The following is a 17400-nucleotide window of genomic DNA, read 5'->3' on the forward strand; positions in this document are numbered from 1 at the left end:
TCAACACCTCATACCAACTGCAAAGCACAGTGATGGAGGTGGCAGACCTCGATGAACTGAAGCAACATTGTTTAAAAAAAGTAAAATGATTTTGAATCAGGGGGCTGTACTTAGTTTTTCACACACTCCTGCATGTTGGCTTAATTTTTGTTAAATTAATGACACTGTAGTATGTCAAGCTTTGAAGCTCATGTGGCATATTTAAATATTAAGACCATTTTAATTACATGAAACTCTATAATTGAAAAAAGGTGCACTCTTTCTATCATGACTGTATGTGAAGAAGTAGGAAAGCAAACTGGAGATCCCTGTGCTTTTTTTTCTGACTTTAACATGTGCCAGTGTTAAAAATCAGTCTAGACAGAAAACATATGACAAGAAAAACTTGTAAAAGTGATGTAATGCTCTCAGTGACAGTTATCTTGGCTGTTCCCTAGCTTCTGGCTTATCATGGGATGAGGACATGCTCTGTTCGTCTCTGGTTTTCCTGGCTGGAGTTGAGGTACATGTTATATGAAACCCAAACAGGCTACTGAAGAAGCAGCACCTACAGCAGACTCAGCTATCTCTTTGTTTAAAGACCTGATGTGAAGTGATGTCCATGTTAAAAGGGAAATTTATCTGACAAGGAAGGTGAAATGAATTTGATGTCCATAAAACAATTTGTAATATTATAAAAATAGCCAGCCTCGACAGCCGGGGATTGGTCCGCCAGGGCCTTCGCCCAACACACATAGCACCCGACCCCTGCGACGCCTCCTGCGGGTGGTGGGCCTACAGGAGGGCGGGCCCATGTAACCTCTTCGGGCTGCGCCCGGCCGAGCACCACGGGCTAATGCCCAGCCACCAGACGCTCTCCCCCGAGCTCCCTCCCCAGGCCTGGCTCCAGGGTGGGGCCCCGGTAACCCTATCCCAGGCAGGGTAAACTGTTCCCTTGCTGTTACAATCATAGGAGTCTTCTGAACCGCTCTTTGTCTGGACCCTCACCCAGAACCAGTTTGCCATGGGAGAACCTACCAGGGGGACAAGCCCCTGAGCAACATAGCTCCTGGGATCACTGGGACACACAAACCCCTCCACCACGATAAGGTGGCGATTCACAGAGGAGTGTTCCGGGCATGTCCCACCAGGAGGAGGCCCCATGGTAGACCCAGGACACGCTGGAGAGATTATATCTCTTGGCGGGCCTGGGCTTCTCTGCTTAGGCTCCTGCCCCCGCGACCCGGCCCCGGATAAGCGGAAGAGAATGGATGGATGGATGATGTAAAAATACCTTATGTAGTTCAGCTCTCTTAGCCAAAGGTCTGTTAAGGTCTAATGGCTCTCCTTTCAATATTTCAGTCATAATTCATCAGAATGCTCCTCACAATGGTCCATTTACTGAACCATTTCTTCTACTACTGTTAAAAACATGTACTTTCTGTTCCTCTTGAATCAAACACTTGTAAGAGGGCCTAAAAATATATATAATGCAACATTCACAAACACTGTAAAATTATTTTAATTGCCAAATTAACACTGAAAATCACAGATCAGAAAACATTATCCCAAATTTAAATTTAATTTGATCCAAGTGTACACTTCCTGCAAAGGTAGTGAGAAGAAAACCCGTGGTCTGAAAAAGCCCAGTTCTATTCCACACCCATTAAAAGAAAAAAAAAAAAACAAAACAAAAAAACGAGGCATATTATCCAGACATCTCTCCACCTGTGGAATTATGAAATAACAGGAATGAGCCAAAAGCCATCTGTACAAATAATCAAGGTCCACTGCAGGTGTCTGCAGGTTTATATAACTGAAGGCCAGCTTGCCATCATAAGCACAATTATTCCAGGTTTCCAGCCAATACAAAAGGGACAAAAAAAAAAAAAAGAAAGGAACGGTGACATTATAAATCCACTGGTGATCAGTGTGTGCATACTGCATAACTCAGCTGCTGTGTTATAATGCCGGATGGCCTAGACAGACAAAACTACAAGTCCTGCTGTTACATTTACTCGAGACAACACACACACACACACACACACACACACACACACACACACACACACACACACACACACACACACACACACACACACACACACAACTCCAAAACATCGCTGCCAAAAACAGGTCACGCTCTTTCAAAATAATATTAAATCAATATATTAAGACTGACTTGAAAGAACACAAATCTTATTAAGGTGTCCGTGAAGCCGATACAGTGAATTTATCAGCAAAGAAGGCAAACGTTAAGATAGTGCAGGATCCGAATAATTTAAAATAAAGAAAAATGGAAGCGCACATTGTAAACACAGAGGATTTCATGGACAAAAACAATTTAACAACTCGTAAGTCCACTTGAAACACAAATAAATAATTAAATCACTCAGCTGCACATAAACATACACATAGCATTCAGCTCCCCATTTCAAAAGACACAGAATCTGCCCACCCACACACATACAGTAGATTCAAAACATGTTGACAAACCCTAAATCTACACTACTGAAGTAACACAACTAACTCGAAATGATGCAAAAAAGACTTGTTTGTGCGTCATCTCGCTCACAAGTACATGGATGTGTGGTAGTTTCAGTCCAGGACATCAGTTTCACACACATTGTTCTCAATCAAGCTAATGAAGCTATGAGGGCCTCATACAAGAACTACATGTAGGCACAGCTTTGATCGTCATAGTGCATATGAACAAATATATTCCTTCTTTGCTTCTGGATTTAATGCTGGTAACGTAACTGTGCTTCTTACAGTCACATAAATAATACACTGTTAACTAATTCCTATGCTCCTGTGACCACTACAGTTCAGCGTCTATATATGAAAACAATTCCTCATTGAAATTAAACATACATATGAATAAAATTCTTTCTGGCTTATAATAACTTATGTATTTCCTTTTCAGTTAATTACTGAAACAAGCATTTTGTTCCTATGTAGTTACCAGACTTCTTACAACTAACTAAATATCTAGATTTCAGGAAGACTTAATATATATTTGTGAGTAAGTTAATGTATGAGGCCCACTGTTAATTCTCTGGTTTAAAAAAAAAAAAAAGTGTCTAAACATAGCAAAAATAAATACAGCTCTTGAGGAAAAACATGAAACTGTTCTCTTTGGAAAAAGAAATCACTAGGGAAACGGTGAACTGGTGGGTGAGTCAAAAGACTTAGTTTTCCTCTGGTAGAGTCCTTAAGAAGTTGACAGAAGTCGGCAAAGGTCCCTCTAAAACCACCCCGTGAGGTAGCAGCCATTCAGAAGGATCCCCTGAAAGTGGTACTCCACTACCATCCAAATGGAGTAAAACCCTGCTCCGGAGTCAAGTATAGCTGCTGTGTTCTCCTTCCTTGTCAGCAGATGGAAACGCTGCGCTTCACTCCAGCTTTGACATTTCATACTTGGTCGTCATGATTTCCTGCAAAATAATATGCACTTGATATAAAACTCTAAATTTGCCCATTATTATCTACACCATACCTCCTGCTGAACCTCACCTTTCTTACTAACTGCTGCTATGCCCATCAAGCTCTTCATTCAACTATATCCCTCAAAGTTCACAGCACATTTCAAACAATGGGTCCTTAATTTCCACTACAGGGACTTTACCAGTGCCTTGCGAAAGTATTCGGCCCCCTTGAACTTTTCAACCTTTTGCCACATTTCAGGCTTCAAACATAAAGATATAAAATTTTAATTTTTTGTGAAGAAACAACAAAAACAAGTGGGACACAATCGTGAAGTGGAACGAAATGTATTGGATGTGTCAAACTTTTTCAACAAATAAAAAACTGAAAAGTGGGGCGTGCAATATTATTTGGCCCCTTTACTTTCAGTGCAGCAAACTCACTCAAGTTCAGTGAGGATCTCTGAATGATCCAATGTTGTCCCAAATGACTGATGATGATAAATAGAATCCACCTGTGTGCAATCAAGTCTCCGTATAAATGCACCTGCTCTGTGATAGAGGCCAAGAGGCCCATGATCACTCTGGATGAACTGCAGAGATCTACAGCTGAGGTGGGAGAGTCTGTCCATAGGACAACAATCAGTCCTACACTGCACAAATCTGGCCTTTATGGAAGAGTGGCAAGAAGAAAGCCATTTCTCAAAGATATCCATAAAAAGTCTCATTTAAAGTTTGCCACAAGCCACCTGGGAGACACACCAAACGTGTGGAAGAAGGTGCTCTGGTCAGATGAAACCAAAATCAAACTGTTTAGCCACAATGCAAAACGATATGCTTGGCGTAAAAGCAACACAGCTCATCACCCTGAACACACCATCCCCACTGTCAAACATGGTGCTGGCAGCATCATGGTTTGGGCCTGCTTTTTGTCAGCAGGGACAGGGAAGATGGTCAAAATTGATGGGAAGATGGATGGGGCCAAATACAGGACCATTCTGGAAGAAAACCTGTTGAGAGTCTGCAAGAGACCTGAGACTGGGACGGAGATTTATCTTCCAAAAAGACAATGATCCAAAACATAAAGCCAAATCTACAATGTATTGGTTCACAAATAAACGTATCCAGGTGTTGGAATGGCCAAGTCAAAGTCCAGACCTGAATCCAATCGAGAATCTGTAGAAAGAGCTGAAGACTGCTGTTCACAAATGCTCTCCATCCAACCTCAATGAGCTCGAGCTGTTTTGCAAGGAAGAATGGGCAAGAATTTCAGTCTCTCGATGTGCAAAACTGATAGAGACATACCCCAAGCGACTTGCAGCTGTAATTGCAGCAAAAGGTGGCGCTACAAAGTATTAATGCAAGGGGGCCGAATAATATTGCACACCCCACTTTTCAGTTTTTATTTGTTAAAAAAGTTTGACACATCCAATAAGTTCCACTTCACAATTGTGTCCCACTTGTTGTTTCTTCACAAAAAATTAAAATGTTATATCTTTATGTTTGAAGCCTAAAATGTGGCAAAAGGTTGAAAAGTTCAAGGGGGGGCGAATACTTTTGCAAGGCACTGTATCTCTACATATCTGGACTATCTCTGGTAAAAGAAATCATGTTAGGTATGAACCTGTTTTATGTAATGTTCATACCTCGTCTGAGTCAAGCAGGACAGGTAGAGCTCTGTTATGACACAAGGATAAAAAGAACCTCTCTCAGAATCACACATCTTGAGTGAGAAAAAAAACAGAAAAAAAGGAAATGGTTTTATTGGATACTTACACATCAGTTAGAGAGCTAGGAATGTTATCCTCGACCCATTTTAAGTCTTCATCCTGCACAAGCAGAAAACAATGATGTCATCAACCCACAAGAACATGTGTTTGGTCAGTCTCCCCTGTTTAACACACCAACCATCTCCCATCAAAACAACTTTGACTCTGAAACAAATCAAACTGGCCAGGAGATGGTGTATTCTGTCAGGGCTTGAGTTTATAATTGAGGCCAAAAGTTTTGAGAATGATTCAAGTATTGGTTTTCACAAAGTTTGCAGCTCAAGTGTTTAATATTTTTGTCAAAAGTTTCTATGGTACACTGAAGCATGATGAAAAGCATTTCATATGTTTCAAAGGCTTTTATTGACAATTACATTAAGTTTATGCAAAGAGTCGATATTTGCAGTGTTGGCCCTTCCTTGTCAACACCTCTACAATTCATCCTAGCCTGCTGTCAATTAACTTCTGGGACAAAGCCTGACTGAGAGCAACCCATGCTTGCATAAGCAATGCTTTGAGTTTCTCAGATTTTGTGGGGTTTTGTTCGTCGATCCACCTGTTGAGGATTGTCCACAAGTTCTCCAGGTGATTAAGATCTGGAGTTTCCTGGTCATGGGCCCAAATTTTCAATGTTTTGTTCCCTGAGCCACTCAGTTATCACTTTTGCCTTATGGCACAGTGCTCCATCATGCTGGAAAAGGCATTTTTCTTCACCAAACTGTTCTTGGATGGTTGGAAGAAGTTGCTCACGGAGAATGTTTCTTTATTCGTGGCTGTGTTCTTAGGCAAAATTGTGAGTAACCCCACTCCCTTGGATGAAAGGTAACCCCACATATGGTCCCCTGTGGGCATGACACAGGACTGATGGTTGCACTCACCTTTTCTTCTCCAGAAAATCATTTTTCCAGACGCCCCAAACAATTGGAAATCCGAAAAAATGACTTTACCCCAGTCCAATCCCTGTACTTGTTGCAGAATATCAGTCTGTCTTTGACATTTTTCCTGGAAAGAAGTGGCTTCCTTGCTGCCCTTCCTGACACCAGGCCATCCTCCAAAAGTTTTCACCTCACTATACCTGCAGATGCATTCACACCTGTTTGCTGCCATTCCTGAGCAAGCTCTGCACTGGTGGTGCCCCAGTCCCACAGCTGAATCACCTTCAGGAGATGGTCCTGGTGCTTACTGGACTTTAACTCTCTCCTTCAAGTTTTTGATGATCTGATACATGGTTGATTTAGGTGTAATCTTACTAGCAGCAATACCCATGCCTGTGAAGCCCTTTTTTTTTTTAAAGCAATGATGACTGCATGTTTCCTTGCAGGTAACCATGGTTTAAAAAAAACCAAAAAAACCAAAAAAGGGGGGGTGGGGGGGACAAATGATTTCAAGAAGCACCCTCCTTTTAAAGCATCCAATCTGCTATTCGAGCTCAATCATCACGACAGAGGATCTCTAGTCTCGTCCCCAGCGACACTCATCTGTGTTAACGAGAGTATCACTGTAATGATGTCAGCAGGTACTTTTGTAGCAAGACTGAAATGAAGTGGAAATGTTTTGGGGGGATAAAGTTCATTTTCATGGTAAAGAGGGGCTTTTCAATCTTCATAACATTGAGGAATATATGAAAATTCCCATCATAAAAACCGAAGCAGCAAACTTTATGAAAGCCAATACTTGTCATTCTCAAAACTTTTGGCCACAACTGTATACATAGTTATTGGCAGGCTTCAGAGGGGACTCTTTAGGGAGATCTAGTATAGTGGACTACAGTATTCAATCACTGGAATGGATTCCTCCACTTTCAGCGCATTCACTGTTAAACAAGCAAATAAACAGTTCTTTAGACTCTCAGGTTAAATGGGTGACAAATAAAGGGAGCCGAGGAAGCTGTATAAATTAAAATCCTACTTATAGGTGGGCCCCAAACAGTGGAGAAAAATACATAATGGCCTTGAACTTATGAATCTGATCCCAATCTGACAAATGACATATCAATATATGACCAAGATCAATATGGGCTTAACAGAGATAAACAAGCCACTGATGACATCAATACAATGTTTCATAAAGCACCTGTTAAAGTTGACTTTTTAAAACAAAACCTTAATAAAAAGGCACAACACTGACAATTGATTTAATTGAGAAGACCGTCAAAAAGAAAAAAAAAATATCAAATGAAAAGCACCGCCAACCAAACAAGCCAACCTCATTTTAAATAAACATAAAAGCACATTCAGGAACAAAAAAATTAAATTACACCCACATGAACCTAGAAGATTCATTCCTATTAACCAAAATCAGCTCTGGGATGTGATGGGGAACAACGTTGCAACCACAGGCTTTACAAATCCAAAATGGTGACATTTGGAAAGCACACTTCAGATCAATGTGGTATAAAAGAAATACTCCAAAAATGAGAAGAAACCGTTACAGAGAACCAAAACTTCCTTGATTTCTTCCCAATTACTTGGGAAGAACTGATCACACAGATCAAACCTCTCCACCCAGGTAATTACCATTCAAAAGAGAGCACTCAAATTTTCTAATTGCCTTAAATCCAGTCCTCAAGACACCCTCCACTCCAAAGCCCTGCAAACCCAAGAGATGAGCCCAGAAAAGAGACACCTATGTCAGTTGGGGCTGAGAAAACTGCCTCCTCTCAAACATACCCTGATCAGTTTCACAACAGCACTGCTAACACAATACAAAGGAACCCATCTGAAACACTGGAAAGACGAAACTAAAAGCCAAAGCAGATTAGAACGCTATCTGGCCCGATTATGAATTGGCAGAATATCTCTTAACTTCAGCAATAGAAAGCAGAGACGAATCCTAACCGAATCTAGGCTCAGTGACCACAAACTGGCAATAGAGGGAAGAAAGACACAAAAAGTCATGGCAACCGAAAGAAAACAGAACATGTGATCACTAACAGGTGAGGCTGAAATGGAGATGCATTTCCTGTAAATGTAAATCATTCAGTGAAGTAAGGAACACTTAACTTTAACTAATTCAGCTCTGTAATTCCAAATTTCAATAAACTAAACAATATCTTAAAATTAAATCTATAAATAAAATAATGTAAACAATATCAACATGCCACAAACTGAGGGACAGTGAATGACCTGGACACACGCGCAAGCACACACATACACAAACACGATGTAATTCATTGAGTATACCGAGCTGAAAAGAATTGAACTGCTTGATATGTATTGATCTTTGTGTTATTTCACTGTTCTTTTTTTTCTATTGTTTCTTTATTTTATTATAAATTGGATTTTAATGCTTTGGCAATACTGTTTTAAGAATCTATAATGCCAATAAAGCACTTTTGCATGGAACTGAAGTGAAATGAAATACTGCCCTCTGCTGAAATGTGACATTTGGTCAGCTGCATTTCTCAAATGTAAGCACCCTTATTAAATGCACTCACTATTTAATAAAAGATAGTTATTTAACTAATTAACACCAAACTTAGTCGTGTTACTTACTGGGTTTGTTTCTGCAGGCTTTGCTGTACCATTTGTCTCACTTTTAGCCACCCTCAACTTTATACCATCAGCTGCCAATTTAAAAACACATAAAATAAAAAAATTAAATAAATATAGACCAACATTAATTTGCAGTGAACTGGGTACAAGTAATGCCCTTGTGATGTAACTGTACCAAGGTTTGGAGATGCGATAAACTCCTCAATCTCCTCATCGTCAGAGTCATCCATGAGGGGTGTGAAAGCATACCTGTGGATATTAAAATTCAATTATTATTAAGCGAGTGTCGAAGTCAGTTCATATTGATGGACTGAAGGGTCCAAATATATTACTTGCCTTTGGTTGTTTGCAGATGGTCTCCATAAAAACATTATGACGAGCAGAATGACAGAGAACAGGAACCTCCAGAAAGCATCTTCTACCCACAACTCAATCCAATCCTTCAGACAAAAACAGGTCCAGTTTTTAATAAAATGTCAACTTTAATAAATAAATCACACTTTTTTTTAATGCTACTACTGCTCAATAATCCAAACCATACTCACAGACTGGCATTGTGCTAATCGAAATTTTTTAGTCGCCCAACCAATGAAAATGATGGAAGCTGAAAGAGAAGAGAGCAAGGTATGAAACTCTGCAAACTGTGTGTTACTTGACACTATGAAAACACAAATAACAAGAAATCATCAGCACTGGTGCAGTACGAGTGTTGCTGCAACACTTACCAATGACAGCAAATATTAGTGTGTTTGTAAAGTGCCTGTAGAGTGACAGCTTGACAGGGTTTCTCCTCAGTTTCAGAGTTTTGATGGTTTGTGCCAGGCTGACAAATATGTTAGTGGCAGTCAAGGAAAACACATGGCAAACAATACATAGAAACTACACATATACACACACAAACAACTACATTAGATAATATATACTGCACACTGCAATCACATGCAGTTCCACTTTTGAAGTACACCTGGCTGCTGAGATGATGTGTTCGCCAAGCGCTGGAAGGCTGTGATAGGTTGTGAGATTTTGCAGCCGTCCTTAAGCAGTAAGAGGTGGACGAGGATGCCAACAGCATTAATGTGCCTGGCTACTGGACATGTGAAAAACACATGTACCTTTTTATTAAATTTTTTTTTTTCCCCATTTTATTGGCCAATAAACCTGCTCAAGTGAAAGTTGTTTAAAAACAAAAAACTGCTTTAACAGATCTGCATTTTTGTGGTGTTTTTTTTTTCCTCCTTTAATTGATATTTAAAAAAAAAAATGAAAAGATTGATCAGCTGCAATAAAACATGTTCTTTAATCCAAAATTATGAACACTATGACAGCTGATCGATTATGTGCATCACCTTTTTAAATACAGCAAGATTTATATGCATGCTAAAGCTGACTGGATAACACTTCCAACACCCACCACATGAGAGCAAGATTACATCGCTGTCTGTCTCTCTCCTCTGTGCTCTGCCTGTGTCACAGATGTATTTTAAGAGCTGTGAGCTGCCCTGGAAAGGATCAAGTGTGCAATGTCGCACCTTCCCACAGGATGAGCTGTGGGAATGCCGTGCCTTACAATAGAGACACCCTCAACAACCAGAAACTAACTTTTATTTGTCCGAAAGCTAAAATTATGGTCCCTGGATGGTCCATCTACCTGCAGAGAGAATCTGTTTTTGATGAAGACAGTGTGCAAAGTAGGTTGTACAACTGGTCTGTGGGCTACTCTTGCTTGTGTTGCTGCTGGTCTGTCAGCCAGCCGTGGAAACGAGCCAAGTTATAAGTTATGATAAATCCCCCACACTAGTGGCACCCATGCCGATATCATCTTTAAACAGCACCATCTGTGTAGGCTGGTGGACAGCCATCCAAATCAATCACTTCTTCCAATTTAGACAAACGGTTCAAAAATGTCAACACAGCAAAATGTCATTCATTGTGAAAGGAAGGAAGCAGCGAGGATTTTAGAAGCAGTTAAATCATCAAACTGAAAAAAATGGGTGGTTACAAATTTCAGTACAAAATGAATGAGTAACACAGGGCTGTTTCATTTGAGATTCAGGATGTCTCCCTGTGAAATTGATTTCAACTACCATTTGTCTGGTGAAGGAATAGGACAGATGGAGGGCACAATTTCCTGATCTAATATGGGGTCATGTGTAGGAAGTGAGGAGCAGAGAAGAACCACACGAGGAAAGGCTGTAGGTGCATAAAAGGATATCCACCAGCATAAAGAAGAGTCAAGCAGAGCCAGGGGAATGTTGGCCAGCAGAGCCAAGTCAGAGTCTTTTGCCTAGAAGGGATAAAAGAGCAGGAGCAGAGGACACAAGGAAGAGGAAAAGATGTAAGGGCAGGGATCACAGATAGCAAAGCAGCACTGCAACTCAAATCTAAAACCATCCACCCAAGTGCAAAGAGGAAAATAAATCATCCAACCCACAAAGAAAGAAAAAAAAAAAAAAAAAAAAAAAAAAAAATCACTCAATTCACCAACAAATGTGTCCACATTCCTGTTTCATGACACTACAGGTAATATTGATATTGGTACTGCTGAGGAACACACTGGAAGGATATGAACCAGATGGCGCAGGAGTCAAACACAGCCAGAACAATTGCTGTGATTAGAACGGGGCCATTGTCTCGACCCTTGATTTTTGGTTCCCCAACAAGAAAAAAAACAAAATTTTAATGTCAAGTTTGCATCACAAAAAAATACAACATGACCACTACAGAGGGTTAATGCTGTTTTTTTCCCCCCTAACCAAGCAATAGGTAAACAAGCAGGGGTGCAGCTATCGGTTATTTTAGTAACAGAGTATTCTATTGATTATTCCATCAATTAGTCGAGTAATCGGATAAGAAATACTTTTGTCTTTTTAATGAGCAATAATAAATATTCAAAAGAGGAAAAAGCAAGTATTTTTTTAATGAACTGCTCATTGGTTTCCATTTTAGAAATTCCAATTTTTAATAGTTTAACTGCATGTAGCATCTGTCAGAAAAAACTAAATCCTTTCAATGCACTTATTTCCCATATTAAAATCATATAAAAAGAAAATTTTATTAAATATAAAAATACATAGATAATCACAAGTAATGTCAAGATAAGGTATACATGTAACCTAAACTAAGGCCTAAAATAAAATAGCCTTTACTCTATCATCTTGGAAGGCTTCCTTACATTAAGATGAAGCAAAGAGAGTTCAGTGTTGCCAGTAACTTTCCCGGTGAAGGTTTTATTGGTGATTACAGTAACAAGTGCTGCTGTTTTGGATGCTAGAAAAACTTTGTTTTTCCCCTCCACTCCACCTGAGCTTACCGTCTCCGCCTCAGTACCAACAGCTCCGCCTCTTTGCACTTCACTACATGTGTGTAGCAAGATCCAACTTAATCTAAGATGCCATCATCTTCAGTGCTGCTGTAATCAGTCTTTTGTTGCAAAAACTGGGGTCTACACAGGCTTAATATTGTAATACCTTTTATTCACACGTGTGCTCCTAAAAAATTTCTATTGCAGATCTGTTGGTGAAACGCTCACGCTGACACGGTGATGACTGAGTACTGCAAAGTTTAAATGAAGCATTGAAGCACAAAATTTGCATAGAGGATTTTTTTTTTAATAATCAAGTTATTCGAGTTACTCATATCACTGCAGCCTTATAAACAAGTTCAGCTCATAATTTTGGCCAAATAAGCAATTTGAAGGTATGACTTTAAACCCTTTTTAAGTTCTAATTGGCATATTTTATTGTTGGCATTTTTATAGGCCTATTCTCACTTAAATCAAAGTAATCAGAGATCATAACTCACCCCTGTGATCCTCAGGACGCCCTCAATGCTAGCGAAGGCCAAGTAGAGGATACCAAGCCCAACAACTCTGTGCATCACTGTTCCCAGTCGAGGTCTAAAAGGAAAACAACCCCCCAAAAAGAGTTTTTTCCATTTTGATTCATTTAGAAGGGTTTCAATTATCATATAAGCAGCTGTGTTGACATACTTCACAATGCCATAACCAAGGCTGACGATGATGACAAGCAATCGAGCCAGAGTCCTCTTGAGCGCAGAGACCAACTCAGCAAAAATCAACAAACCTGGAGCTAAAGTATACATATTTAAAAAATACAATTTAATGTCTACCATGAGAAAAACAGAAAACTTCCGACCATCTCTAAACACTCACAAGCAGAGCCGACAGCATTGGTGTTTTCGTATTCGGCGCAGAAGACAGCCTTCTCCACCATCCCAAGGAATATGACCCCTGCTATCCAGAACTGGATCCTCAGGAGATCTTTCCAGTAACAAGCTGCCCAGATAAACCACAACAAGGCGTACAGGATGTACACGATGCACATCACCATGTAGAACTACAAACAGACAGTGAGGGGTTAGCCTATTAACAGGTCACATGAATAAAGAACAATTTCAAGAATAACTGTTCATCCAAAAACATGTTTGTTGGTTTAGATCCATCCACTTTAGCTCACTTCAGGATTGTAAAGCTAAAAAACATGGTTTTTACTGCATTTTAAATCACATTTAAAGAATTGGTAGTAGGAGTTCAGGAACTAAAGCTGCATGTGTTATTGCAGTTTACATAAACTGTCATCTTAATGTAAGAACACATCTAATAAGGGTGTACATAATGAGTTAATTCAAAACACGCACAAACCCAAGACACTCAAATCATTCCACTGGAGACAGGAAATAATTATGGGAACATAATATTAATGGACTTGTAGTTAACAAGTGAGCAATAAATCACACAAATTGCAATAATTTATATCTGAAGTCATCTACTTACAATCATGAGAGGCCATTCTGTGACAGAAATGTAGCCGTGGCTGCCCTTCATCACCACACTAACTGCAAAAACAAAAACCAGACGTTAGACAAATGAAGCAAGACAGTCTTCCCAAACACACTAAACAGACAATAGGCAAGTTTTCAATATGATGTAAACGCTGATTGCACAATGTAGCAACTCAGTCTTTAGACTGGTCGCTTAAAAGCTTCACTTTCACTGCGTAATTATGGCTCCCAATGGGAAAACAATTTCCCGGGAAAATTAAGCCTGGACGTGTAGCCAAAACAAGAAAAGTGCCTTTGTCTTACTCTGCAGCTATCAGCAGTTTTCTCCAGGTAGCTCAAATGTCAGAAGGAAAAACAAGGACAGCAACTGTAGAAACTCAACAAAACAAATAGCCCCACCACATGAAAAGGCAAAAATAATAAAAAAAAAATTTTTTAAAAGGTGACGAGGGAACATGACATAAAGCAAAACTAAAACAAGCATCAGTCTCTGACTGGAGAGAGCTCCTGGATTGGAAATGATGAAAATCCACTTGGCATTACATCGACTGTCAGTTTAAGAATTTGTTTGTGGTTGTTAAAAATTCTGAAATTTGACACTTTCGGTGTCAGCGAAACAGCTCTGCACGTATGAGATAGCCGGCCAACTGAACTGATGCAGTTACAGTAACACAGATAAAAATGATAATGTTCCTCTATGCTAGTCATACAGTCTATCCGTTTCCCCATGATGTAATTACTAATTTTAAAAAGTCTCACCTATTAAATTCCAGTTGGCTTTCTGTTTGCTAGACTCAATCTTAACAACCAGCAGGTAAGGGCCGTCCTTCCATGTGGTGGCTATGACGTTGTCTCTGATTTTCAAACTGCTGTTCTTCATAGCGCTGCTGTTGTCATACTCCTCGGCAATCCATTTAGAGTGATTTTTATCCTGCAGGATTGCACAAGTTAGACAGCATTTATTACTTATGAAAATATACATAATTATTAGGCTTAAAAATCAAAGTGCATTTGTGCGCTCTTACCATCACTTCACCCCTAGATGACACATGTGGATCTGCCTTGGCTTTCTGAAGACGACACACAGTTGCAAGATGTTGAGAAATTAAAACAGCAATACTGTTAAGAAATTGGCCATGCTGAGAACAGCAACATAACAAACCCACTCTGAGTATCGGAAAGGAGTGCAGCCCCCTGTTACATATAATGGGCCTGTGTTTGTGCTCGATGTACTCCCCTTGTCCAAATGGGTTTGGATTCAGACTTTCCCCACGACTCAGAGGTGTCTTCTCATACATCTCCTACAGACAAAGAGTCACAATTCAACATTAAGAAACAAGCAAGACCGCCAGACAGACTGGTACACAATCCCAAGGCTGGTGAGGAAGTGATCATAGTTTGGCAGACCACTTTAATGTATTCTAGAGCTGTACCATCCTTAAACCCTTCTGGGAAAGTGTTTACAGTACGGTGAGGGAAGGTCTGTGTCACAGTATTGAATTTACATGCCTGACCTACCTGAGAAAATTGGATTTTAAATGACCCAAATGCAACATATATTTATTAAAAATATTTATGGTGGCAAGTAAGAAGGCTATAACAAGGCATTGGCTTCACAAAGAACCTCAGGGTTGTGGCAGGGCTAGAGGCTATCCCAGCTGTCATAGCGCGAGAGGCAGGGTACACCGTGGACAGGTCGCCAGTCTGTCGCAGGGCTAATACAGAGAGACAGACAACCATTCACACTCACATTCACACCTATGGGCAATTTAGAATCACCAATTAACCTAAACCCAATAACTGCGTGTCTGCTCCTGTGGGACGAAGCCAGAATACCCATAGAGAACCCACCCAAACACGGGGAGAACATGCAAACTCCATGGTGGATTCGAACCCAGGACCTTCTTGCAGTGAGGCAACAGTGCTAACCACTGTGCTGCTGTGCTGTAAATATTGAGTGCTATATGACTTGAAAGTTTGGAGCAGTCCCATTTTATTTTGCATCTATATAAACAAATGATAAAAATAAAATTTAAAAAAGAGAAGCAAGTCCACACAGACGGACTTTCTGACCGTTAGTATGACAATAGGCATTTTTACTTACTTCAATATTGTTGTATTCATTGTGACAGGGGTAGTATTTCAAAAACCAGCGAATAGTGAAGTTCATCTCCTCAGGACAGCCAAAAGACACGACTAAAACATGAAGGCATGTGATGACAAAGTACAAAAAAAGAGAAGCATTTTGGGGAACAGGTTGTAAGTACATTATTTAACCATCTCTTACCTTTTAGTTCAATATCAGTGTCTTTATACATGGATTTCCTTAACAACAGTGGTTTTGAGGTCTGTGGAATAATAAATACAGTCTGTAACAAAACTACAATTTGGGATTATTCCTCATATTGATCAATTTAGTTAGGCAAACTAATTGATCGTTTAGGTTCAGTAGTCTTTTGAGCTGTCAGATCCAAACAGTCTGGAGGAAAGGACCAAAAACTCATCAAGTGTGCTTCTCTCTGTCTGTCAGACTGACCTGGCTCCAAGCACACGTTTTAATGCAACCAGACAGAGGGCAACAGCGGGGAAACTGAAACGTCTCAGTATGTAAATTATTTATCAAGGCTGTTCTCCAAAATATGAGCTGTGCCTTAGAAACAAAAGGAGGGAGTGAACTGTGCAAACACCTGACTGAAGATTGACTTTTAGACTGTTTTTATGATATATAAATATAATAACGTGTAGCAGACTGTTGATAAGAGGACCCAATCAGTAAACCTGAACGCACACAGTCTAAAGTCTCAAGTATTTGTCGATAGATGGTGGCAGGCAAAGAGAAAACGAAACATTTTTAGAGTTTTCGCTTTAGGTCTGTTTAACTTGAGCTGGAGCCAGTTAGCTAGTCGACTACTGTCTTTAATGTGATTATTATTATTAACCATTCCTAGCTCCACTAACAGCTAATTATATAAAACATGTCTCTGCTCTTTCAGTGATCACAGCTAACTAGGAATGGCTAAGAAAGGCTAAAGAGATACCGTTAGTATAAGTTACAAGCCTGTCGCTACACTCACAGCTGTCAGCGAGTTATCATAACAAGGATAGCGTAGCTAACGCTAGCTGGGGGGGGCTGCAGTTATCCAGAGTATTCAGCATTTTATGGGAAGATACTCACATTAACAACTGTGATTTTCCAAAGCCCTGTCTCTGGCGCTCCAACAGCTTCATTGATAATGTTCAATGTAATGAAAGAAAACACCACCCACGGACAGAAAAGTCCTCTGGTCGGACACCTCCACGTCCTCATCCCGACTACAGCAGCCATTGCGTGTGGATTTCAACACCTGCAGGAGGCGCCGTGAACGCATCGGCTAACAGAGGGGAGGGCCCTCCTCCGTGTAAGGTTTGTTACCTCTATGAGGGGCCGTGAAGGACATTATTACTGAAACGCTCTCACGCACAATTGGCTTAAACAGGAAGGCATTTCGGCTAAACAGGAAGGCGTTTCAGTAATAATGTCCCTAATGGCGCCTCATACATGAGCGTCTGTTCTCGGACACACACATATCACACATGAACGCACATACACATACCTCACACACCACATGATAAAAAACTTCAGAACAGCTGATATAATCTTCTCATGTACTTAAACTCAACTGCTAAGCCAAAAACAAAACGTCACCATCCATTTTTCGAAGCATTTTATCAAGAAATGTTATCACTGATTAGAATAGTCAGCAGGCTCCATCATCTCTCTGCACTCAACTCTCTCTCTCACTGACACACACACATGAACACACAGACATACTAACACACTAACACAGACAGAGACACATTCAAACATTCATCAGTTTCTCTCAATATACATCATTGTTATAGACTTTTTCTTCCCCGTGTGACCTGATTTTGAGATTGCTTGTCAAATTTTCT

The 17400-nt window shown here is 40.1% G+C and overlaps 1 protein-coding gene across 2 annotated transcripts; it reads right to left on the reverse strand.

The window, feature by feature from the left end:
- Positions 1–1759: 1759 nt before the first annotated feature.
- Positions 1760–17126, reverse strand: tmem87b (transmembrane protein 87B). Of its 2 annotated transcripts, none has more exons than XM_030748808.1 (19): positions 16643–17126; positions 15755–15815; positions 15572–15663; positions 14634–14768; positions 14493–14537; positions 14227–14398; positions 13460–13521; positions 12839–13022; positions 12656–12755; positions 12469–12562; positions 10880–10951; positions 9393–9501; positions 9213–9271; positions 9004–9107; positions 8843–8916; positions 8668–8738; positions 5181–5233; positions 5051–5081; positions 1760–3416 (listed from the first exon to the last, which is right to left on the reverse strand). In XM_030748808.1, the coding sequence occupies exons 1-19, from the start codon at positions 16790–16792 to the stop codon at positions 3375–3377; spliced, it is 1710 nt and encodes a 569-aa protein (XP_030604668.1). In that variant the 5' UTR covers positions 16793–17126; the 3' UTR covers positions 1760–3374. The 2 variants fall into 2 exon arrangements, with proteins under 2 accessions (XP_030604668.1, XP_030604666.1); XM_030748806.1 differs by lacking the exon at positions 10880–10951 and adding an exon at positions 11233–11304 and having other exon boundaries at positions 16643–17125.
- Positions 17127–17400: the final 274 nt, after the last annotated feature.

Source organism: Archocentrus centrarchus, chromosome 15 (genome assembly GCF_007364275.1).
Source record: "Archocentrus centrarchus isolate MPI-CPG fArcCen1 chromosome 15, fArcCen1, whole genome shotgun sequence".
NCBI classification, from domain to species: Eukaryota; Metazoa; Chordata; class Actinopteri; order Cichliformes; family Cichlidae; genus Archocentrus; species Archocentrus centrarchus.

Bases quoted from the DNA above. Each gene is read 5' to 3' on its own strand.
- tmem87b (XM_030748808.1), bottom strand. From the start codon at position 16,792: ATGGCTGCTGTAGTCGGGATGAGGACGTGGAGGTGTCCGACCAGAGGA. The intron at 14,769-15,571 runs GTAAGTAAAAAT...CTTTGTCTGTAG, and splicing joins ATGAATACAACAATATTGAA to GAGATGTATGAGAAGACACC. The intron at 13,023-13,459 runs GTAAGTAGATGA...GTCTGTTTGTAG, and splicing joins CAGAATGGCCTCTCATGATT to TTCTACATGGTGATGTGCAT.